The 25,928-nt window shown below is 43.5% G+C and overlaps 1 protein-coding gene across 1 annotated transcript; it reads left to right on the forward strand.

The window, feature by feature from the left end:
* Positions 1-682: 682 nt before the first annotated feature.
* On the forward strand, positions 683-24,166 carry LOC134495636 (brain-specific angiogenesis inhibitor 1-associated protein 2-like). The gene is made up of 14 exons (XM_063301202.1): positions 683-762; positions 4,634-4,709; positions 5,206-5,292; positions 7,154-7,215; positions 7,465-7,536; positions 8,397-8,534; positions 13,680-13,832; positions 15,005-15,199; positions 15,482-15,710; positions 16,633-16,834; positions 17,624-17,695; positions 18,732-18,897; positions 19,083-19,123; positions 20,496-24,166. Exons 1-14 carry the CDS (start codon positions 715-717, stop codon positions 20,566-20,568), a joined length of 1,614 nt encoding a protein of 537 aa, XP_063157272.1. The 5' UTR covers positions 683-714; the 3' UTR covers positions 20,569-24,166.
* Positions 24,167-25,928: the final 1,762 nt, after the last annotated feature.

Below are 25,928 nucleotides of genomic sequence, written 5' to 3' on the forward strand. Positions count from 1 at the left end.
TTGCGTAAAAATGAAAAAAATGAACTTGTGATTTATGGTTTTGATGGTCAGATAGGATAACTCAGTGTTTCTCAACCTTGGCAACTTGGCCGGCTGGCTGGGGAATTCTGGGAGTTGAAGTCCAGACATCTTAAAGTTGCCAAAGTTGAGAAAGACTGGGATAGATATAGAAAGAAGAGTATCATGATGTAACTTGAGAGAGAGAAAGAGGTTAAAAACATTTGTTTTTATATCTTTTTTCTTTATATCTTTTTTCCTTTCTTCAACTTTTCTTCAACTTTTTTTCTTTTCTTCCCCTTTTTGCTTTTTCTTTGATTTCTTTCTTTTTCTTTCTTTCCCTACTTTATATTAGTTTGTGTTAGTTTTAAACCAGAAGATAAAAACTAGTTTTAAGTTTCAATAGAAATTATATACACCTATATATATATGAAAATTAAAAAAAGATCTGGGCTGCAGAAATCTGGAGCTTCCCTAGCGGTCATCCGTACTTTTGCGGGCCAAGCCTGCCATCCCTGAAGCTCCGCGTGGTCGGTCCGCTGAGCGTCCAGCTGAGACCGGCGCCGCTTTTGGCCTTTCGCTCCCGCGTGGATCCGGCTCCCTCTCCCCTCCTTTGCGTCCCCCACTTTAGGACCCTCCCCCTCGCTCTCCCCCCGCCCCACCCGCTTTCCAACCCGCCCGTCCAGGCCCCCGGCGCTGCCTGACCGCCCAGGCACCATGTCCCGCTCGGAGGAGGTGAACCGGCTGACCGAAAACGTCTATCGGGTGAGCAGCGCTTCGTACGTTTCTGCCCCGGGTTCTTCTCCGAAACTTCCTTCTCTCTTCCCTTTCCTCCCGTTCCTTCTTCTTCTTCCCCATTTTCCCGGATTTCCTTCCATGACTCCCTCCGTCTTGGCCGTCTCCTGTTTATTCCAGCGCAGCAAATTGGCCGGTCCATCGATCAACCCCTCCTTCCCACCCTTCCCGTTTCCCTTCTCTGCCCCTTCTCAGACCGTATGCCCTCTTTCTGCTTCCCCAGCCCCAATTTCCATTCTTCCCTTCTTCCGCCTCGGTTCTGCGCTGGATCGTACATTTTTGCTTTCTGGTCGGTCTCACCAGCCTTTTGTTCACCTCCTAAAAACCGGAGCGGGGAATTGGGGGCTGGAGGTAGCAACAGGAGGTGCGGGGAAAGAGAGAAGTTGGGAGTGGGACAGAATGTTCCAGGAAGCGCCCCCCCCCCCGCTGCCCCCTCCATCTTTTGGATGGAGAGAAAATGCCAGACTTCAAGGCAAAATTAGTACCAGGAGCTAGTAAGTTTTCCCTTTCTTTCTGTTAAAAATCCACGGCCTAATGGCTAAATCCAAACAGAGAAATTGCAGAGATGGGAGGGAAAAAAAGTTTGATTCTGCTATTAGCTGACACATTTAATGGATCGCAGAATTTAGGAGGCACATTGCAGTGACCAATGGCTCTCGGAAGCATTCCCTCTCTACTTCTGCTGTATTATTTGACACCAAACCATGAGTTTGGGTGTGTGGCTGGAACAATGTGGGGAAAGTTTGTCAAAGATTTCTTGAGTCAGTTCCTTCCTTGAAACTACCGACAGAATCTCTAGGAAGCTTCCCTGAGATCTCCCAGGAAAAAGCAGGATATAAATTCAATAATCAAGTAATATATAAAAGAAGGCAGGGAACTTGGCAGGTTCTGATGAAGATGAAAGAGTTTGATGGTGATGTTCCCCTCCCATCCCCCCAATGGAAATGGTGCAAATTTCATGCCAAATCACGCCCCCCACCCCTGCAAATGTACTTGGCTGGAGATGAAGAAGGAAACTTAACCCATTTGTTGCTCACACTCAGTTGAAATGTGTGGTTCCCCTTCCCTATCTTGATTGCAACTGAATGGGTTATTTTCTTATCCGTAAAGGAAACACACATCACTTGGGGTTCCTGTGCTCTCTGCTCTTGGCTGTCATAACTCAGGAAAGCCACATCTGGCATGACAGCTGCTAAAACAGATTCGGAGCAGCCATCCTTGGGGGGGAGTGGAGAAAAGCTCCTTTAAGGTCTGCAAAATTGGCATCATGAGGGTAGTAATGCCTATGGAAAGTGGGATTATGTTGATACCCACAGTATTTCTTAATTTTGGTGATATTTTATGCCAGGCTCTGCAGTAAGGTCTACACTGGGTGTGGGATCTACAGCAATCCTATAGGGTAGAACACAATGAGAGAGAGATTTTATTAGACGCATTGGCTGAATAAAATGGATGTTTCATCCTGGTTTTCCTGAACCAAGTCTGCCCTCCAACCATGTTTCCCAATGAGCTGTTAGAACCCCTTGGATACAAGCTGCTAAAAATAATAAAAATAATTGCTATTTATGGTTTGGTGTTGATTTTGCTGACCTTGACAAGAAGAAGGACATGCCTTGAAAGAAAGCCGACAGAGGCTTGTCTTTGACCTGATGCCTGTTTTTAGCGCCAGGCAGGAACACACCCTTCAGGTGATGAAACAGGCTGGATTATACATGCAGCCACATGTGGCAGGAATGAAGTGGCCAGTTTTTGTGGTGGCAAGAGGACCTGTATTGTTTCCAAGTTCAAGAGGGGACGTCATTTCTCTGCATTAATTTTAAAAAGTATCTGCAAGTACAGACTAGCATCTAGAAGAACCTACAGTGTCTCTGCTGGGCTAGATTTTGGCACGCAGGAAATGTTTTACCTGAAGAGCATTCCAGTGGCATCCAGGCACACATGCCAGGGGTTTGAACAAATGTGCTGTTATCTCATAAAGACTCTCATGTAGCAGGCCCCCAACATGACTCACCGGCCAACCATTGATCCAATTTCGCATTTATAGATGGGCAGAGTTCTCTGTTGAAGAGGGGAGGGAGTTTGGAAAAGTCAAGATAACAGCTGGGTCCTTGTGATGGACAGGTATAAAAAGAGGCAGGGCTGTAACCTCGTGATTGGTGGGTGTAAAAGGGGGCAGGGCTTAGATCACATGACCACAGCCAACAGCTGGACTTTTTCACCCTCCCTGTGGCCCTCCATAGATGGGAGATCATTTTGCGGCACTAAAGCAGAAGACCTGACCAGACTCAGCCAGAAGTATTGTTCACCCAGTTCTTTTCTGCCTGATGGGCAGACAACTCATAATACCAACCCTTCCCTTTGTCATTTTTCGATGATGCTTCCTCCCCCCCTGCATTTCTGCCTATTCCAGTGATCTGCCCTCCATCTACTCTTGTTCCCACCCGACTGCTATTCTTCATCTATCCACATGAACTTCACTATAATGCTCCCTTTTCTTTCTAGGAGTCATGGGTGTCTGCAGGGAGGGGGTCAAACACACATTAAAAGGGGCAGAACTTTGATCGCACAATTGTGGCCACCATCTTAACTTTTTGACAATTCCCCACGGATGCTCCTGCTAAGCAACAATCCACCACTTGCATGATCTGAGTTGATGTGAGAGAGGTGGACAATCTATGGCCTACATGTGGCCCCCAACACAATTTTTGCAACTGTTAGGCACTCTTTCCCCTTTTTCAAATGCCAGTGTTTTCCTCCTTTTATGGGGCTTGAAGGGCCCATTTTACCCCTTGGTGGCCCTCCCCCTAGGGCAAATATTTAGGCTTTGTTTTCAATCAGTTGGTCCACTTCTGAAGTAGCATAAAAAGAGGAGTTGGGAGGATTTATATATGACTTTCATCCTGAATTACAGTTCGTGAATACTGGAGTTTTCTAGGACTACACTTCCCATCCCTAGCTCTGGTATAGTTCTGCTTAGCACCCAGTTAGAAAGCTGAAACACAAGGTGCTGGGTCTGAGTATTCTTGGAAACCCACGGTAGTATATGGGTCAACTGTGCCAGATGAGAACTGTTGTAACCGCTTATCTAAACCCTTGTCTGTTTTTGAAGTTTTCTGGGTTAACTTGGGTACACACGCACATATTCTCCCCACAACAGCTCTGCATCTTCTCCATATTTCTGATCAACGTATCTATCCCCACATGACCTGTCTGTTCTGCTTTCTCCCATGTGTTTACAGTGAGCCCACGCCCTTTATTAAGAAGGATAGTCCTTTATTTCAAAAAGCTGTCCTTTAGATTTAGTTTTTGAAAATTTACTTTTCTCCTTTGTTTTGGTCCTTTAACTTTTACCATAAAAATGGTACCAGTTAATGTACAGCCTTTCACATTCATGTGAAAGATATGGAAATTGAATTGCCCTTTTAAAATAATAGTTTGATTTTAGATATTTTTATCAGAATATGCATTTTTGTCAAGTTTTTCTTGGTTTTGCTCTTGTATTCTCGGTTGCAAAGCAAAGTTATAAACATGAACAATTATTTTTTTTAATCCTTATGAACCTCTTTAAGATTTGCCCCTTTTCCAGGTTTGTCCTTTATTTTTCCAAGAAAATATGGTCACCGTACATGTATTGGATCTTTTTTTCTAAACAGCTCCATCCACATTCAAGTTCAGACATGTGCCAAAGTTTATGTTCTTTTAAATTCCTACTAGTTTCTACTGGGAAGCTGAAAACACATTTTGGGCCTTCTCAGGAGAATGTGGAGGTGCTTAAATTCATCTGGATCAGGCCAGAATAAAAATTATGCTGCTTATTTATTTTCTTCCCTATTCTGACCAGGTGATTCTGGACCAGTTCAACCCAAGTTTAAGGAATTTTGTTACGATGGGAAAGAATTATCAGAAAGCCCTCTCAGGTAATCAAATACCCCAGTCCAACTCCCTGACTTTGAACCAGGTTAGCGATGATGATGATGATGATGATGATGATGATGATGATGATGATAAGAGCCTTGTGTGGCGCAGAGTGGTAGGCGGCAATATTGCAACTGAAACTCTCCCCACAACCCGAGCTTGATCCCAGCGGAAGCTGGAGTCTCAGGTAGCTGGCTCAGGTCGACTCAGCCTTCCATCCTTCCAAGGTCGGTAAAATGAGCACCCAGCTTGCTGGGGAAGGTGACGACTGGGGAAGGCAATGGCAAACCACCCTGCTATAGTCTGTCAAGAAAACGTCGCGAAAGTGGCATCCCCCCAAAGGGTCAGACATGACTCCGTGCTTGCGCAGGGAACCTTTCACCTTTCACCTTTCCCCGCATTGATGATCCTTAAAGGAGAGAAAATCTCTGCAATATCTGTATTCAGAGTTTATGATTCGATGTTCTGTTCTCTCCCACTCCCTGTTCACCTTTACAGGAGTCACTGTTGCTGCCAAAGGCTACTTTGATGCCTTGGTGAAGCTTGGTGAGTTGGCCAGTGACAGTCAAGGATCCAAGGAGCTGGGTAGGTTTCTGGGTTGAACATGTTTTGTCCTTTCCAAAACAACAAACCACATGCCCTCTTGTTGCACACTGCTTGTGGAGAACTCTTGTATGGCTTCTCCAATGTTCTAGTAATCTAGGTTTTCTATAGAGCATCATAAAGCATAACGTAAATACCCTTCCCCCACCTCTTCCACAGGTGTTGGGACTTCAACTCACAGAATTCTTAGCCAGTATTGACAAAGGAAATTGCACTGGCAGTGTATCGGGGTGGGTTGGGGAAGGTAGGAACAAAGCTTTGGACAGAATCTGGCGGGAACCACATGGAATTGGTCAATCGGGCTATCGTATCCAGGCTGCAAAAATCCAAGCAGGCACTAAATGGGAAGAAATAACGTTTTCTGTATGTCTGTGCTGCCATCTAGCCTCTGCCTGGGTTTTGGAAGCCCAGATATAGTAGCCTGAGTATTGTTTATATCAGTATTTCTCAAACTTGGCAACTTTAAGACATGTGGACTTCAACTCCCAGAATTCCCCAGCTGCATTGATTTCAATTCCCAGAATTCCTGAGTCATGCAGCTGGGGAATTCTGGGAGTTGAAGTCCACATGTCTTAAAGTTGCCAAGTTTGAGAAACACTGGTTTACATTATAAGGATTGGCCCTGTGACTTGTTCATCCTCCCCCTTTCTGGTTTGCATATGTATATCATGTGATCTAATGACCCTTTATAACTCGGCAATCAAATTATACTGATGGCATCATAGAATCCACCTCCAGAGTATAGCAACTCCACACATTAAAGATGAACTGAAATGCAAAACTTTGTTATATGTTCATCAGAATCAGGTGGGAAATTTTGCTTGGACGGTACAGTTTCAGGTTATGGTGAGGGAAGAGTTTTCAAACATGCCATCTGCACCTGAGAGAAAAATAGGGATTTTTCTTTCATATTTAATTATTGCTGCCACACCCGCACCACCATGGAGCCCCCCACACACACATAAGGTATCTAAGTATGTATGGTATAGCCCAAGAAGAGGCTTATCACTGATGCTGTTAATTGTATAGCTATCCTTAAGCTACTTTAAGTTATTTGGGGGGGGTTTGGATTTTTAGCATTTTCTAAAAATGCCTCAGCATTTTCATTGTTGGCATGCAGATTATGTTTGCAGCATGTTTTGTTATAAAGCAGAGTAAATTACCATTTATTGGTTTAATTAAAACACATTTTAAAAATAAAATTACCTGTGGGCACACTTGTGGACCTAGGCCAGTAAATAGCAAGCACAACATTAGGCCTGGTGCTCTGGCTGTGGATGATGGGACTTGTAGACATTAAGCACGTTTGGAGGGCACCAGGTTGGGGAAGGCTGTTCTAAATCAATAGATGTTTGCGTATCTCTTAAGTTATTGTTAACTATTTGTAGTTTCTTATGTGGTGACTTGCCTATCTATATGCATGATGTACAGTATATCACATAAATCTAATCTCTACGTAGACCAGTGTTTCTCAACCTTGGCCACTTGAAGATGCGTGGACTTCAACTCCCAGAATTCCCCAGCAATTCTGGGAGTTGAAGTCCACGCATCTTCAAGTGGCCAAGGTTGAGAAACACTGATGTAGAATAACTAAAATATGTGGATCACAGGTTGCACACCCAAGGCAGAAGATACTCAGTTGTTTCCAAAGCTCTCTAGACCTCCTGGGTACATGTGCTGCTGGTTCCAATTGAAAGCCGCTTCTTTGGATAAGGTCAGGGAATGGAATTGACTCAAAAGGAGATTACCCTGGGACAGAGGAAGTCAGCAGGGTGAAAAAAGATATTTAAATGTTGAGGGAATACCTTGGGTGCATTAACCCTTCAGTTATCTTGGCCTTCAGGTGATACCTTGTTCCAGATGGCTGAAGTCCACAGGCAGATCCAAGTACAGCTGGAGGAGACGGTGAGTATCATTATGTGATACTAGCCCAGTATCAGGCCTGCCCGTGTTAGATTAACAGCCTGCTTATTCTGGCATCATCTTCCTCTCCTGTCCTAGATTAGACTGGCAGGCCCGTTTCTCTGGGTACCTTGTCAATGACTCACAGCCATTCCTGGGACCTAGAAGAGATGGGAGGGAGAGGGAAGCACTGATCTCCCTTTGTCTGATTGTCACGCTGTCCTTTTCTGCTTTTCCATCACTTGTCCTTAGCTGAAGTTTTTCCAATCTGAGATGCTGTCGCAGCTGGAACACAAACTGGAACTGGATATCAAGTATCTGGTGGTAAGTGAAAAGATTCATCTGCATCTCTCCACTCTGCAATTTCAAACTGGTCTCTCTGTTGCTGTGCATGTCTGTTTATCCATCACCTCCTCCTCATTTTTTTCTTTTTAATCCAGTCCTTATTGGCTGGATTCACATAACATGCTGTCATAAACCATGGTGACGCAATGTGTTAAGCCAAAACTAAACAAATAATATTATGGCTTAAAGTGAGCCCAACTTTAAGTTTGGGGTTTCTTAGTTAGGTCAGCCAGCATTCCTCAGAGAACCCACTTTTCCCAATCTAATGACCAGCACATGTATTGGATTTCAATTTCCATAATCTCCTTGTCAACTAAAAATCATTGGACTATAAAGTCTGATACATCTGGAGGATACCAAGTTGGGAAATGCAGCATCTTGATTTGGCATGGGTCTGATTGCCCATCATGTGGGATCCAACTTTCCTTCTTGTCAGAATTAATATACAGGTAGTTCTCACTTAGCGACCACAATTGGGACTCGCAAAACAACATGTGACTGCGACTTAGGATTTTACTTCCTCCTTCTTTATTAACTCTCCTTGTTGCAAGCTGGTTGCAAAGCTTACAAATAGCAGTGACCATGGGATGCTGCAACGGTTGTAAATGAGAGGATTGGTCACAAAGCTTTTTTTTTTCACCATCATAACTTTGAATGGTCGCTAAATGAGGTGGTCAGTAAGCGAGGACTATCTGTGTGTGCTTGTTTGTTGAAAAGGATTCAAAACTCAACAGCAGTTTGGGAAACATCTGTGCTTTGATGTAAAAACTGTGGTGCACCCTGTATCTTCAAAGTTGATCTGGCCATCATGCCTCATCCCCCCTTTCCCCAACTTCTAGGCTACCCTGAAGAAATATCAAGGGGAGCACCGTGCCAAAGCTGAATCAATTGAAAAGTGTCAGGCAGAGCTGAAGAAACTGCGCAAGAAATGCCAGAACAGCAAAAACCCTCAGAAATATGGGGATCGTGAGGTGCAGGTAGGTTTAATGGGGAAGGGAAGGGAGAATGACGCTGCAGGAGGAAATCTTAAGAAAACAATAAGAACATTCTGAACTTCTGGAGGAACAGTGTCATTTCCTGTCAGAAACGGACATGTGGAATTTCAGGCCCTGGATGGATCAGCCAGACTCCACCAATTCGGTGAACAGATTTATTTATAAGATGTAAATAAAAGATAACAGGCCAAGCTCCCTTATGCTAAGTTCATCAAATGATCTATCCAGCCAATTAGATTTATCCACTTTGCACAGACCTGTCTCTTCAAACTAATTTCATGGAGATTTTCTCTCCACAAAAGAAGCTTCTGCTCTAAAACTTCACTTGAATTGTGCTTTCTAATTTCTTTGGGCAGTTTTTTTTTTGGTAAGTGATGTTGGATGCTAGAGATACCATTATTTTTGGTTGCACATCTGTTCATCTTTCTGCAGCTTCCCTGGTGGTTTAGGCTTCTGGAAAAGTTCCATGGGAGGAGTTTGCCCACAATGTCTTGGCTTGAAATATAATGGAAGTATAAGTACCCAGGGAGGATACAGACCTCTGGAGAGATAGATGATTGTAAATATAAGGCAGGATACTCCCACACAGTTCTAGGCCATCTCCAAAGTAAAGCAGGTGTCAAAATCACACACACACACATACACACACACACACAGGGCCTAGAGAGGGGATAACAACTGCTCAAGTTGCTAGGTGACTAATACTGGCATATGGTAAGGAGTTTTGTTTGTTGATAGTTGTAACATGGTGGGCCTTTTGCACAGATGAACATAAAAGATGAAACCTGTAAGAATTTCATAGGTTGTTTTCCTCCTCCTTCTTTGGGGAAACAAATTACTACACTTTCTTTCCCATCAAATTGAGAATCAGAAGCCGTGCCCTGCAAATGTGAACCGAGCATCACATCAAGCAGTGTCTTCCTGTGCCTTGCTGCTGAAGATACTGACTTTTTGCACATGAAACGATTCTAGCTGTGAGCAGTATAGCTCTTCCTTACACCATTCCTTGCCGTGGCAAGAAAAAAGTCTACGTGTTCATCAGCTGAGAGGTTAATTCAGTCCTTGGCAACTCCAAGACAAGGGTGGAAGGAGTCCTGTGTAAAACACCAAATCAGTGTAGGCCAATTTTTTTCTAACCTGGTGCTATGCCAGTTCATAAACTATGATTTAGTCACCATGGCTGCATTCATAGAATGCACTGAACCAAACCCACACCAAACACATTATGGTTCAGTGAGCTTTGTGTGAATCAGGCCAACTTAAGGCACCGTTGTTGGTTCATAATGGTTGGCGAGCATCCCCCAGCGCTGCAAGCAAGCAGAAGAGTTTTTCCTAGTTTTATTTATTCCATACCGTTTTCCTGTAATAGGTAGGCTCATTTGCCTTATGCATCATGATCATACCATACATTTCCCTGCATGAAACAAGAGCAGCCGCTAATACAGATTTCTGATGGGGAAATGCATGACATCTAACATAATAGTATGTATGTATGTATTTATTTATGAGACTTATGTGGCTGCCCAACTCACGGTGACTCCGGGAGGCTTACAAAAATAAAACCCAAATACAAAACCACTGCACCCCCACCCCCCTGGTGGCGATCAGACATTCACGCAAACCTAATGGGCTCTGCGTCAACCTGAGATCCCCAGGCCTGCTGGCAAAAGCATGTCTCCAGGGCCTTTTGGAAGAGTATTAAGGTGGGGGCCCATCGTATCTCTGTGGGGATGATGTTCCACAGGGAGGCAGCCACCACAGAGAAGGCCCTTCTTCTCGGTCCTACTAGATGGACCTCCTTAATGGGGGCGGGGGGGACCCATAACATACCCTGCCTCCCCTATCTGGTGGGGCAGGTAGATGTAACTGGGAAAAGGCGGTCCCTTTATGTTTACCTCCTTCAACCTGTCACTTTTGCTGCTATCAGCCCTCATAACCATCAGCCAACAAGGCTGTGCTGCTTAACAACTACAGGACTGGTCCAGCACATCTGCAGAGCGCCAGATTAGGATATGCTAAGCAGTTCTACAAATGGCATGTATAGAAGACCATGGTTTACAACAGTCATTGTAGTTCTACCTGTGTGAGTAGCTTCAGCATACACAACATGATTGTCACTCCCTGAAGATAAATTAGCAGGGTAAGTTGAATAACCACAGACAGTGCATTCAATGCTAAAACACAGACAGCACATAAGCATTTCTTCCATTAAAATGCGCTATAATAATTTGGCATGTAGAAAGAGTATCTGTTCGCTATATCCTGTATCTAGTTAAGTCATCTTAAAAGAATATGCTGCATTTTGAAATTCTGACAGAATTTGAGGCCTTGGTTGATGTGGCACTAAAAATGCAAATCGGTGCAATCTGGATGCAAAAAAGGTCTAGGGAAAAATGCTTGAAAGATTGGGTTCCTGCAGTCTTTCAGCGAAGCCTATTGCTCTCTGCCGTGCGTTAAGAATTCCTGTCTTCTGCAGTGTAAAAATGACACGCTGCAGCTGTTGCTCCCTCCTCTTCCCACGTTCGTCTGGGGTTGCTGCCTTCTCTGCGGGTTGCCGTCTGGTTGGTGGGATTGGGGTCGCTAAGAAGCTGAGGCCTGAAAGGGTTTAATATTCTGTGGCCATGTGGTGCTTAAAAAGGTAAGCTCTACAGAGGGGCTACCTGCGAAAAAGAAAAAAATCACCCTGATTCAGAGACTTCGTTTGACAGCCCTGCACACAAATGCAGACGTACAGTTTTGCATGTGATGTCCACAAGCATGCCATGTTCTTGTGCAAAGCATTTACGGAGCCCTGTTTGTACACGTATTTGCCTGCTGGAGCCCTGTATGTGTCCCTAGTGTTACTTTTGCACCGCCGTTTTTTCATGCAGAATTACTCCCCAATGGTTGCCCCTCCAGCCTTAAAAGCGATGGACGCAGCCCCCCACTCAAAAAAAGCGGGCCAGAAATCTGGTATACTGTATGGCGAATGCTGCACCCCAGGAAGTAGGCCACTCACTAGCATCTGAATGCAGCACACTTGTGCTGCAGGGTGTGCCCAGGCAAGCAAGCTGACACAACTCATCCTGCATTCACACTGCTTCCTCACAGCTCCCTGACTCACTCTGGGCTAGTGCCCTGCATTCCCTCTTTACCTTCCCTCCCCCCTCCTCCCCTCCCCATCCTGGGAATCCCCACAGCAAGCTTTGCTTTGCTTTTGTCAACCTTGTTGCCACAGTAACCATTACTTCAGGATCAAGGCCTGCTTGGAGTGGGGGGGGGGCGGCAGTGAGGAAGGGGCACAAGAGTAACCCTTTATTGCCCATATCCTCTGAGATTGGCCCCTACCCCTGCATGCCAGCCTGAGGTGAGGATAGTGGAAGATCCAGCCTTCAGCACTTAACACAAATCAGAGCATTTTCCCTCTTGTTTTGTCATTGCAATGATACATGGGGGACAAAGGGATTGAGGCTCATTAAAGCCATTTAGGGCATGTCTTCTAAGAATCCTTGATGGCTTTAAGGATGCCGTCAGGAACCAGGGAGCCTGGCACCCTTCTAGTGCTTTGGGCCACAGCTTCCATGCCTCGTCCGTGCACGAAGGAGCCGTAGATTGTGGGAAATTTCAATGCATCTGGAAGATGAAAGATTACCCATTCCTGAGCAGTGATAGCTGCTCTACAATAGTTAATCCAGAATATTGCATCCAAAAGTTGTAGAAAATCCTGCCTGGGGCTCTGGGGTTTTTTAGAACCTCTTGGCCAAGGAAGGGAGTGTGCTTTTGTAAATAAAACTGGCTAGTCGGCCATTTTGACCCTGAGTGTCGGGGAATGTGAATACCATTTTTTTGCTAAACCATATGCTTGTGATAATAATATGTATGAATCATGCAATACGCTAAGGATCCAATAGACACTTCAGTAAAACAGGGAGAAATTATGTCTGGTAAATGTCAAAACCTGAATATAAAATAGGATATTTCGTTTCTGTTCTTTGGGGCAAATTGCCGGAGTTGAGTAAGAAATAACTAACCGACAAACAAAATATTGCAGATAAGTGGGGGGGAAAGGCTGCACTAAAGCTTCAGAATTGTGTTTGGAATAATAATGATAACATAACAGCAACAACACTAATAATTAGGTACATTCTCCTTATCCCAAAGCACATTTTAGCTTGTTGCATTTTTCAGGGGCACTAAGAATAATAATAGCAAAAACTCTTATTAAGAGTACTGAGTAAAATATATAAATTATTTAGATATACTGACATAAAAATGCCTTTGAATCAGGCTCAGCTCTTGGTGGCTTCTTAAAATCATGCAGAATTTTTTGAGAACAATTTGGAAATTTATCAGTCCTGCTTAGTTTCCAACCCCAGATCGAATCCCTAAAGGGCTTCCCTTTGTTGAAGTTATTTAGAGCCACAAGCTTGTATTTGCACACTAGTAGGGAGGGCTTCTTGGTAAACCTGTACAGAATGGGGTTGGTTCAGCCCAAACCATTTCATTCTGCTGCAGATAATGGGAATTTTGGCCCAATGTATCTGAAGAGTGGCTCGTTAGGCAAGGCTGGCACAGTATATATTTTTATGATTTTGTCTCTGATAGGTAGGCATTATGGAGCTTGCTGCCCTCCAAATACATGGACCATGCTGGCTGGGAATCCTGGGAGCTGTAGTCTCCACACAGGTGGAAGGCTCCCAGTTGGAGAAAGCTGATGTACAGATACTGTACAGTGGGGATCTCTTCATGTTTGGTCAATAAAGTCAGGATGTTGGGCCAAAATGATGCAATCGAAGGTCCACCACACTTAAAAAAACAGGTGGAGCTTTGATTGCACCATTGTGACCAACATCTAGACCAGTGTTTCTCAACCCTGGTAACTTTAAGATGGTGGACTTCAACTCCCAGAATTCCCCAACCATCTATGCTGCCTGGGGAATTCTGGGAGTTGATCCAGAGTTGATCTTAAAGTTGCCAAGGTTGAGAAACACTGATCTAGACTTTCTTGACCACACTCTGAGGATACACCTGCTATGTAGCATTGCGTGGTTATTCTGGCTGCACCGCAGCCAGGCTGCAGGTTAAAACAAGATGGCCATTGTCATGTCTCCTGATCGTTTGGAATGTTTGTGCTCTCTCCGACCTTAGTATGTGGAGGTCATGAGCACCAAGCAGAGTGAGCTGGATCTGTTTGTGGCAGAAGGCTACAGGGCAGCCCTGACGGAGGAGCGGCGGCGGTACTCATTTCTGGTGGACCGCCAGTGTGCCGTCTCCAAGCACTTCAGCAGTTATCACACGAAGGTGAGCTTTCCGTCTTTCTTCGTCTCCCCCACCCACCCACCAACCAGTAGGTGCTTTGGATTGAAATTTCCCCTGAAACAACTTCTGGTAAAAGATGGAAACAAGGGGTCCTGTGTGTTTTGTGATTCTGCATTTGTAACAGAGGTCTCAGAAAAGCTTCGATCACACAGTTGTAACCACTCTCTTGACTTTTTTGATACTGTCCCTGTGGACACCTCTGATTGCAGGGTGGAAGTATAGCATTCCACATGTTTAAATAGAGCAGTGTTTCTCAACCTTGGCCACTTTAAGCTGTGTGGACTTCAACTCCCAGAGTTCCCCAGCCAGCAAGGTTGGCTGGGGAACTCTGGGAGTTGAAGTCCACACAGCTTAAAGTGGCCAAGGTTGAGAAACACTGAAATAGAGTAAAGTGATGGGAAAGGCAACATGAGACTTCCTGGATGTCTTCTTGACCTCCAGAACAGAAAACACATATTCTGCTTGAACTTCTAGGGGGAAAGGTAGGAAATAAATGTAGACTTTCTTTAAAGTACAGAAGAAGAAATTAGATGTGGTTTGAAGGGACATCTGCTCATTCAACATGAATGGCTTTTTAAAATACAGATACATTCTGCTAGGGGTGTTGATAGTTACTGAGACAAGCATCCAGCTTAATTTTTCCTGCTTTCTGAAATTTTGAAGAAAAATCCTCCCCTGGAGCTCTTGTTCCTTGGAAGGAAATTATCCATTAACACAAATGAAGGATACCTTCCCAAAACACACACCAGCTTCAGAGGAGAGTTTTCCTTAGAGTCCAGCAAATCCATTTAATCAATGAACTAAAATTCCCTTTTCATGCTTGATGTGTCTCAGAATCTACCATCTCCATGTGTGTGTTTGCAGATACACACACAAGCATCTATGTTAGCTGAATGTTAAATGCAGGGACACATTAGCATCGCCACTCCTTGTTCTAAGTTTCCAGCCCTTGTGACTGTGCAGCTAAGTTTCATCTGAACACTTGGAATCCAAGGCAAGCAGGGACCAGAGCAACATCCTGTTTCCTCAAACGAGGATGCAGTCGCTAATTCACAAAGCTCAATGGATTTTCTAATGGTGGCAAGTTTAAGAGAGAAAGGGTATAATCTGGCTAGCGAAAAGAAACCAAACCACTGTGATCTTATTTGCAACAGGTGCGGGAGCTGTTGGCAGCCAGACTGCCCATCTGGCAAACATCATGCACCCAACCTACCCGTTTACCAGAGCGGGCATTGGCTCTGGTCAAGCTCACAGCCAATAACACCACGGGTGGAATTCCTGTTCCAGCCACAGATCCCCTCCCCAACAACAAGACCCTGGAAGAGCCTTCAGAATTGGGACAAAATCATGTGAGTGTTTGTGGGTCAGGGCTGGTGCACAGGATGTAAACCCCTTTTCCCTTTGCCTTCACCTTTTGGGTTCAAGTTTCCAAAACCTGATGATGTCTCTGAATGGCAGCTTCTGATACAGCATGTAGCAGGAATGGGGAGGGATATCCTGGCCTTTAATTCATGTCACAGAGGATGCATTTCTTCTGTGGAGAAGAAGAAGGAGCAAGTGATGCTTCTGAGGATCTGTAGGATGTCTCATTGGCACCTGGCTTTTATTTCTTCCTAACCTATCTCCTGCAGCGGGCTTCAGTCCAGGAAGGAACACCACTGCTAAATGGTGATTTGCACCGTGGGCGGGGATCCCGGGACTTCAGTCACCTGCCGGTCAGCGAGCCCATCACCATCGCCTCAGGTCTGCCCCCCACCCAGCCCACCCAGAAGCCTCCACAGACCAAGATTGCTGACAGCTATTCTTGCACTCTGCCAATGCCCCGCAAGATGTCAATGGAAACTCGCTTGGCAACACTGGGTGGGTACTCTGCATTCATTCTACTCTGCAACCCATTCTGAGCCCACCCTCTTTTAACCAGTATACCCTTCAGGGATGGTTCCAGGATTTTGGTATCTGATCCATCCCGTTCTAGCTAAATTCTGATCTGGAAAGTTGGAAAAATGCAAATGCCATTCTTTGCAAGAAGAACAATCAAACCACTTTTTTGTTATTGTGCCATTTCTGGAACTGCATTGAAAAGATGCAAAATGTAAAGAGAAGTCCGGCACTTTCTGCAAGGGAAATGCAAGAGCCCATATGGGGTTACTCTTACATGGAGATGCAACCTTGTGTCGTTTCCCCAATAAAATAAAACAAAAATAAGATACAATCATTAACAGTTAATTAACCCCCCAAATATTCTTCCCAAACCCCCAAGTCTCAAGCAGATTCTATCCAGCCAAATTTTGACCTGGAAGCGGAGAGACAAATATTACAAAATATAAGGCTGAGGCTTGCTGAAGCAAATTCTGTAAGCAGAGTGGTTTAAGAGATCAATATTGCACATACCGGATCTCTATAGAATCACCCATTTATTTTAAAGCATTCGTCAGCAATGTGGTACTTTACTGATACCCTGAGATTGCAACTTCCAGAATTCTGGCTGGGCATTCTAGGAGTTTAATCCCATAATCCCTGGGCATTTGTAAAACTAGATTGGAAACATTGCTCTATGGCAGTTTCTCAACCTGAGCCATTTTAAGATGTGTGGACTTCAACTCCCAGAATTCCCCAGCCAGCATTGCTGGGAGTTGAAGTCCACACATCTTAAAATGGCTCAGGTTGAGAAACACTGCTCTAGAGTTTACTTTGCCTAAGCAGAAAACAGCAAGAGAGAAACATGACCAATCTCCCAGGAATTCCATTAATTTCCCCCTGCTCTCCCCACCCTCTCTCGTAGTGGAGAACAAGACCTTGCCCCGCATTAATCCTCTTTCAGTCCTGCCTCCACGTTCCGAGCGCCGGAGAGTCCAGGCAGTCTTCTCACATGCGGCAGGAGAGAACAGCACCCTTCTCAACTTCCAAGAGGGAGACATCATCCTTTTATTGGTGACTGAGGCGAGGGATGGCTGGCATTATGGGGAAAATGAGGCAACCAGGATGTGAGTGAAAACCTCTCTACTCCTTTCGCCCTAGAAAAGATAGATTACTTCTCATTCCCATTCATAGGATGGGTCCCTCTGGGCAATATATCTCTACTTAACAGGGATGCAATGGGCAACTCAACTATGTGATTCATGACATTAGGGTAAAAGGGTTCCCTGCTAAGAGAGAGGGTCCCATCAGGTTGGAGAAGAGGTATAGCTAAAAGATTCCAGGTAGCAACTGGGGACAGGAAAGGCCACCAAACACAGTGGGCAGTCCTGGCTAAAACAAATCAAAAGGCCAAAGTGACTGCACACCGACTGAGTTCATACATTGCTCTGAGCCAAAATGTGCTTTGGTTTTGGCTGAGCAAGCTGTGGCAACCCTGCTGTTGTGGTTTCTAGATCATGGATTATGGCTTGGCATTAACCTATCCTGTTTATTTAGGATAACCCCTTCTGAGATAGTTCAGGCTGAAGGATAGCAACTGGCCCCAATTCCTTTGCAAAGTCCATGATGGAGCAGGGATTTGAATCTAGTTTTCTTTGCTCCTAGTCCAAGGTTCTAACCACTATATCATACTTGGCTCCCCTCCGCAAATATTCAGACAGGATGGTAATAGGAGGTCTGTGTTTACAAATAACTCCTGAATTCTAGGTTTCCACCTTTATTACATCTAGCCATTTTTTATCTTAACACTGGGTCCAATTTGGCACCTCCCCTCTGAAGATGAGGAGAGGGAACAAAAAGAGGTTCTGTGCTGTTCTTCATCCTGTCTTAAAGATCTGTTTCCCACACTCTTTCAGGAAAGGCTGGTTTCCTTTTTCCTACACTCGGCCCTTTCCCTCGGCTGAGGGAGCTAACAAACTACTGAGCAGGTAAGTCATGGCCCCTGAGTCTTGCAATTTAGAAAGAAAGCTGATTGTGGAGGAGAGAGATGGCTGTTTACACTTCTGGAATTATCTCAAGTATTCTGATAGCTTCTGAAGGTAAAGCACTTTCCCAAATAGTTGTGTTCCTGATATATTGAATCACACCCCTTTGGTAAGCCAAGGGGAACTGGTAGTCCAGTACCTCTGAAGTTGCCAAGTTTGGGGGAAGACACCCTCTATTTATTTATTTATTCATTCATTCACTCATTCAGGTATAGAGTAACAGTGGGGAACCAAAAAAGGAGATAGTCATCCTGGTAGAACAGACTTTAAAACCTCTCACAGAGGGAACCCTCCTCCCACCGTAGCCCAAAGTCTGGGGAAAGAGCCAGATCTTCAAGGCTCATTTAAAGAACAGGCAGAGTTGGGCCATTCAAATCTCTGGGGGATGTTCCAGAGTGCAAGTGCTGTGACAGAGAAGTCATGACTTCTGGATCCCATCAAATGATACTTTTTAAATAGATGGAATCCAGAGCATGCCGACTAAGCCAAATCATGCAAGATGGGCAGAAACACCAGAACAGAGATGGTCCCTCAACTAACTAGGCTCTAGGCCACCACACAGGGCTTTGTAGGTGATAACCTGCACCTTGAATTACACCCAGAAACCTACTGCTAACCAATGTAGCTTGCAAAGCAGGGCTGATACATGGCCATATCTCAGCATGCCCAAAATTCCTTGTGTTGCCACACTCTGGACCAGATGAAGATTCAAAGTGCTCTTCAGGGGCAATACATCACCTGGGAACAGGTTACCCCTATCTCTTTTCTGCCACAGTCCACATGACCCTCCCATTAGCTGTGGGATCAATTCAGAACCTGCTTTATGAGTTGATCCAGGAGATGCAAAAGCTTCCTTTCCCAAAGTTAGAGGAGATACATGGCTTGACATTCAGGTTCCCCTGAAAAAGAAGAGTGGGGTTAATGGGATATATTTGGAAGGTTTGGATTCCCACCAGTGTTCACCTTTCTCTTTTACTAGTGGCTTCCCTCTTAGCAAGATGAACAGTAGCAGCACAGGAAATTTGGATCGAGCTGGATCTCCACCTGCTGGACCCGATGGGGATGATTTACGGTACGGTCTATCACCTCATATCAGTGCATCTCGTCAACGACCTTACAGCATGCTAAATCCTGACCTGTCACAGGTGAGTTTCATGGATGAGAAGGAAGGGAGGGAGGGAGGCAGGCAGGCAGGCAGGCAAATATTGATCCTGTGTTTCTTCATTGCCACCTGTGGGTAAAGTCCACTGTGCAAGGCCCTGGATCTTGTGCATGAACAGAAAGGATTTCTTAACTTCTGAATGCGTTTTTCTTTTGTTTTTCTTTTCAGTTGGCAAATGAATTTGGAAGTCCAACTGCCTCTCCTTCAAGGTAAGAAACCTCCTGTAATCTCTCATTTTCATTCTGGGAAATCTCTTGTATGCCGTGTTCGGGCATTATCCTGTGCATCTGTGCTTTAGAACGCAGAATTTACACTATCTGGTTGTGTTCCAGCTCTGTGACCCTGGCTTCCTTGATCACTGTTGAAGAGTAAAAAGGCATTTCATAGCCAGAAAAATGAATGCTGTGAAAGTTCTAGATAATAAACCAGCATTACAAATCTATGGCTGGGTTAAAACCTTTTGTTTTTAATATGCTGATTTTATAGCTACAGGTTGGTTTTAGTAGTTTTTACTATAATCAGTTAACTAGAATCAATTCTGCACTGAGCTGCCTTTTTGTAGGAGAAAATTAGGCTTATGCAAAAGTACCCAGAATACATAGGATAACCCATTTTTTTCTAATATTGGCTTTGCTTTTGGGGCCAGTTCAGAATGCTCATTGTAGCCTATAAAACTAAGGGTTTTTCAGGAAAGGGAGTCCAGCAGTAGAACTGCTTGCTGATGGAGGTTCTCCTGGCATCTTTTTTTTATTGTTTAGACATTAAGCAGAGACTTGGCTGGGGAATTCTGGGAGTTGAAGTCCGCACGTCTTAAAGTTGCCAAGGTTGAGAAACACTGCTCTAAGCCATTTTAAACCAATTTTGCTTGTCTTTTTACCACCAGGAAGTTTTGTGTTTTATTTAAAACAATATTGTTACATTCATTTTTAAATCTATGCTATGCAACAGTAGGACTGCTCGTGAATTGAAGAGAAAGGATCTAAAACCAAATAAATGAACAAATAAAATGTGGGAAGCTTTACAGAAATCCAGGGCATCGTCTAATGTGATACAGGCTATTCTGCTCCATCGACTGCCCTTTGTTACTTTAATCTCTGTCTGCAGCAGTCTTTCCTGGATGCACTGTCAGCTCCCATCACCTACTGGTTAGGAATGATGGGGGTTGAAATTTAATATATCTGGAAGCCAGTAGGTTGGGGAAGGTTGACCTGTAATGGTATGTATGAAAGACCATGAGAAACCGGGCAAAGATGCTGCCTAGGGAATGATCAGGTAAGAGAGGGCATAGCCCGCAACTGCATAATGGGTGGAGAAAGAGGCTCAGAAGGGACCCTACCTAACTTCTCAGGCTGTAAAGGAGACGGTGGGAAATTTGTACTTTCTGACTTGCAAGATTCTGTTAGCGTAGCCTTACAATAAAGTAGAATTAGTTCATCTGGTCATGTTCCCTGTCGGGTCTACCTGGGAAGGCTGACCTGACCTGATCTCAGGAATAACTGTTTCCTCTTCACAGCTTCAGAAAGCGTCCCTGAAACCTGGGCCTGCCACATCTCACACTTCCTTTCTCCTTTCCCCTTACAGGACCAATCCATTTGCTCATGTTAAGCTGAAACGTACAGTGACCAACGACCGCTCAGCCCCACTCATCCAGTGAAAGGTGCAATGTTGAGTGGAGATAGACCACTGCCCTGCTTTTCCCTCTTTCCCCCACCATGTGGCCTTTCCCACCTAATAAGCTGCTTCTGGCTGAGAGCAGTTTCCGCAGGCCAGGCTGGACCAGGCTTGCCACCTCTTCCCCACCCTTCCCAATGGCACATTGAAAGCACTACAGGTCCACAGACTTGACTCACAGCGAGGAGGCTGTGGGGTTTCACTTGGTGGTAGCAGTTCCAGGATGGGAATGCAAGCCAACAGCAGGAGGACAGGAACAGCTGCAGGGGAGACAGAGTTTGGGTGCATGGGATGGAGGCAGAGGTGGAACAGTTGGATAAACAGAGGCAGGAAAAGGGTGAAGGATGTGGGACAGGTGGAAGGAGGTCAGATGAAAGGAAAAAGAGATTAAAACTATGCATTTCATGTTACAGAACATTCAAACGAAGGGAAATTCAGTGAATTTGGGCAGTTGAATGTGATTCCTATTCCATACAATTCAGAGACAAAGCTTCCACTGATCAGATCATTTGATGTTTTAGTCAAACTACCCATACTTTGACTAAAACATCACTGATTAAGTGGTATGTGCTCAGAAAGAAGGTATTTTGAAACCAGAATGAAGGTGTGCTTAAGTTGATGATTTTAAAGTTTGATTTTGTTTGCTTTTAATTCAGCAGGTCTTAAATGTATCTCTTTAGATTCGGTTCTGCTAGCCAGCTGAGTAATTCAGTGACTGCAGTTATCATATATCACCTGGGTCATGTAAAATTTTGGTTCTGCAGTAAGCTTTTACACTAATCGTCACAAAAGTCATAGATAAACACATTGCATATGGGCTTCTAATAGAAAGTCCACACTAATCTTTTCAGCTGATATACAGTAAGAGCTGTTGGCTTGTGGATAGAAAGGATAAACAAAACTGGTTTGGGAAGAGTAAGAGAGAAGCATAAGAGGAACTGGTAAATCTAGGGAAACCGAATTCAGATTTGATTCACACATGTAATATACAGTATCTGATTATTTCATCATTGAGTTATTCAACTACAGGTCCAGCTTACTCAGAAAATTGCATCACTTGGAAGTGATTATGAATTGGCTGTATTGAAAAGCATCAGATTTGAATAGCTATGAAAGGTCTTACTGTGGTGTTGGTTTTGTACTGGCCTCTTAAGGCATGGAAATCATCTGTTTGTATTAACAGTCATCAAGTGATAAACATACAAATGTGAAACAGCTCTGGAGAGCTGGGTGTGTGAACAGCTTCACTGAACAAATAGAAGTTTGTAAGTTATACAAAAACTCTGTTGATAATTGATGTGCTGTCGCTGAATTCATTGCACGATTATAAGCATATCTTAATTTTCTTAACAAGTGTGGATTGTGGGTTGAAAAGGAGTCAGGATTTATGATTACTGGGTTCTCTGAATCTGAAGTGGGTCTGTGGTCTGCTGAGTAGTCCATGAAGTGATCCATGCTGCTAGTGTGTTTTGATTCCCCTTCAACCAGTTGTTGAGATATTTTCATGGAAAAGAATATACATTTTACAAAAACATTACCATTAAACATAGGCTGCACATTTTGTAATTTATATGTGTTTCTTAGTGAATTTAACCAGAGGTTTATCACACTATGATATGTGATAGTCTAAAAAAAAAATGTAGAGATTTTCCCCTGCTCCCCAGGTAACATGGGATAGAAAGAGAAACGCCAGGAGTCAGGACTTCTGTGTGTGGAAGGAGGTAGTAGATTAAAGCAAGGCAGTTGCCAATTTTTTAAAAAATTGTGTTTATTTAATTTCAGTTGCCAGAATGTATAATAAAGACAGTTATCTAGTAATATTCTTGTCCTGGCAGACTAAACTGCAGGCATTTTGGTCAAAGCCAAAACAGACTAATTCAGCTATATTGTCTAAAGAAAGAAATATTCTTCCCAGCGAGGAAAGGAAATGCCATCCCACTTTCCTTCGCTGTTACACTCCTCTCCTTCTGAGAAAGAACCCAGTCATTTAAGAGTCAGAGTATGCCCCCTTGCAGGCTTAGCTCTGCCATTACAGAATCCTTTACAGACTTGAGTTGCACGCTTCCTGATCTTGATTTAATTTTGAATGCAGTTGCATAAATAAGCAACAGCTTCCCTCTTGGGAGAAGCTAAATAAATACACAAGATGAAACTGTGGCCTTGGAGCAGCTTTCAATAGTTAAGACGAACATGGGACTGAAAAATATCAGAACACCTTAGTTATGTGGAAAGATAACAAGATCAATATCTTATCAGTGAGAGAATAGTTTCAGGTTTTGAAGGTGCAAGGAGTTTTACAAAGTCACCTCCCACACAAAGCTCACCCGTGTTTCATTATTTCTTCTAATTTGGGAAAAATAAATCAGAGAAGACAAGACAGACCAGCTAGATAGCATGTTTTGGATTGCTCATGCTAGTAGCTGTCCCCACATGAGTTCAGAATGGAACCACTAGGTTCCCTCCTGAGCCCCAGTTTGCAAACATTTGCTTTCCTTCATGGTATTAAGGCCTCTTTCACATCAAAGCTGATGTTCCTCCTTTTCCAGGTGGAAGTACTTGACAGTGTTCGAACCTAGTTATAACAGAAATGAGAGGTATATTAAAAGAAGAAGATCAGCGGCATAAGTTAGGGCCCATACAAGGAAATGGTTGGTGACCTGAATCCCTGTTCTGTATTTCCAGAACCCAATATTTACTGTAAGTTGAAAGAGGTGTAGACATTGCAGGTATTCGTTCACATTTCAATACAAGGTGGCTACAAAGAAAAGGGGGTTTAAAAAGGAAAGGTAAACAGATTTACAGCCTCCTTTTATGTTTATAGTATAATGTCTATAACTGGAAATTGCTTATTTCCTCTGCTCAAGTTGTATGTGTTCAAGATGCAGGTAAAGGCAGAATTTATGGGGCAGGGTATATGCACTGGTTCCCATCTGGCACGTTGCTTCAGAAGCATGAAATATGGATGTACTTTTTCCATCCCTGTCTACATTTATTACCCATCAAATCAGACTATTTTCTGAAATAGTTCATTATTGAATTCTGGAGAGCCAAATCTGAAATGTCAAGAGGGGAATGTTGAAAATGGAAGGTCAGTTTAGAAATATGTTTTCCAATTAAGCACGGTAGCACAGAATTCTCTGCATAACAATGTGGTTGCCAAATGTGTGTGTGCTTCTGTATACAGATACACACACACACATCTTGGATCTCTGAAGCTGGGAACTTGTGCCTTATTAACAGCAGTTGTCTAATTTTATCTTACATAGGGCTAAAAGGTATGCAGACTATCTTTGCATTTCCTGCCCTTTGTCAAAAATAACTCCAGTCACCTCATGATTGTTGCCCTGGGTGTGTTTGTGTGGGTGTGTGTATGTGTGTTTCAGCTGGAATGCCTGTGGAAATTTTTGAATCTCCTTCACTTGAAAGCCTGAAGAATGAATTCAGGTTATAGAATGTTCATGCCTAAGATCAACGTTTACAGATTCTGCAATTGATATATGAAAATCGGAATGATGGAAATTTTTGACATTGAGACACCCTGCTTTGAGAGTACAGAGGAGGTGATGAACATGCCAAAACAAAATCAAAATGGCCTTCACGTTTTTCCTAAAAAGAGGCAGCTTGTATGTGATTCCTTCTCCTTTTTTGTATAGACAAAAGAACAAAAAGAATGAATGCAGGATAGCAGTTATCAAATGTGAAGTTGCCATACTAGGCTTTTAACAGCACTGTAAACTGATTGATAAAGAAAAGGAATTTTATCATCCTGCATCACATTAGAAATTAGGGAAACACTGGAATAACAGTATTTTTATTTTCTAGATTGGACCATGGAAGATAACTGGTTTATCAAGTGTATGCCATGGTTTCTTACCCATTGGTAAATGATTTTTCTGTTTTACTAAAAACAACAACAACAACAAAAAACTGTGTGCAACTCTACACTTTGGGTATTTGGTGCAGCTTGGACATAATATATAAGGAACAATGAGGTTCCATTTGATATCAGCCTCTGCATGGGCATATATGAGAGAGAGGGGGGTAGAGATGCATTGTTGCATTGGGACATATATTATCAGCTGTGCAGATGTTGAGGTCTCATTAGCTATGTATATAACTTCTTGTGGATATGTCCTAATTTTAAAATTAATAAAGTTTAATATAAATGTGTGTCGTTCTAGGTTTTCTCATTATCTTGAAGCAAAATGATAGCAGTTCTGGAATGAAACTGCTCTTTGTTAAAGAAACTTTTAAAGATTTCACCAGTTTACCTGCCTCCGTGAAGTTGTCCTTACAAATTATAGCTTTACCAACTCCTTCTCTGATGTTTTCAAATTTGAAAAGGTCCCTTTGCCTTCTACCAACTAGACTCTGTCTCCCCTTGCATTGCCATTTACACAGTCTGGGGAAAACCCTGACTTTTATGTGTACAGAATATGATGTTCTGGTATTTAAATATTTAGTATTTCTCCATCCTCACATATTCTTTCCCAGAGTGTTCCCTCTGATGGAACATCAGATCTCTGTAAAACTTCTGCCCATCCATCCATTTCCCCAACACAGATTCTCCACAGTCCATCCCTTTGTACCCCATTAAGCCATCTATTCCTTAAATATTCACATTATTATTTCACTTATCGACCCATCGTAATTCAGTTTCAATCCCCTATGAAACCATGGGTATAGTAAACAAATGGGTCACAGTTGTATCAATTTTTCCATTCCTCTCACCGGTCTTTTTAAAGAATACCACTTCGTTTAAACAACCCCCCCCCCAAAAAAAACCCTCTTCCATTTTGACAGAACATTTGAAAAGGATGAGCCTCTTTTTCCTTCTTTATTCTGTGCTACAAATGGCAACAGGAATGGGGGTTATTGATATAGTACCCAAACTTTGCTTCCCTCGGAATTTACAAACATGGGATTTTGGTACCAATGTGGAAGCCATTATAACAGAGAATGTTTCTGTCATGGCAAGAATGTAAGCTAGACAAAACCGAAATGTTCACACTGCCTACCAACAAGAGGCAGAATGTGGAGACCTGATACCATGCAAAACCAGTCAGTTTCCAGTCTGTGTTCTTGAGACACAGATGCTTCCCAAGCACTTGACAGGCACTTAAAGAACACTTGTGGGCAAAGTGTGGAAGGATCTTGCCACCTGCTGGTTCCACCCCTGCCATACCTTGAGCATGTTCAGAATTCTAATTTTGTAATGAATTTGTTATTGAAGAACTCAGCACTTTTGAAAAAGGGCATGGCAGTCAAATACAACCAACTCCAGTAAGCCAACTCTTCCTTCAGACGTCCTTCCAATTTGCAAGTTAAGTGGAGCTAGCATCT

The sequence above is a fragment of the Candoia aspera genome, chromosome 4, assembly GCF_035149785.1.
Source record: "Candoia aspera isolate rCanAsp1 chromosome 4, rCanAsp1.hap2, whole genome shotgun sequence".
Taxonomy (NCBI): Eukaryota; Metazoa; Chordata; class Lepidosauria; order Squamata; family Boidae; genus Candoia; species Candoia aspera.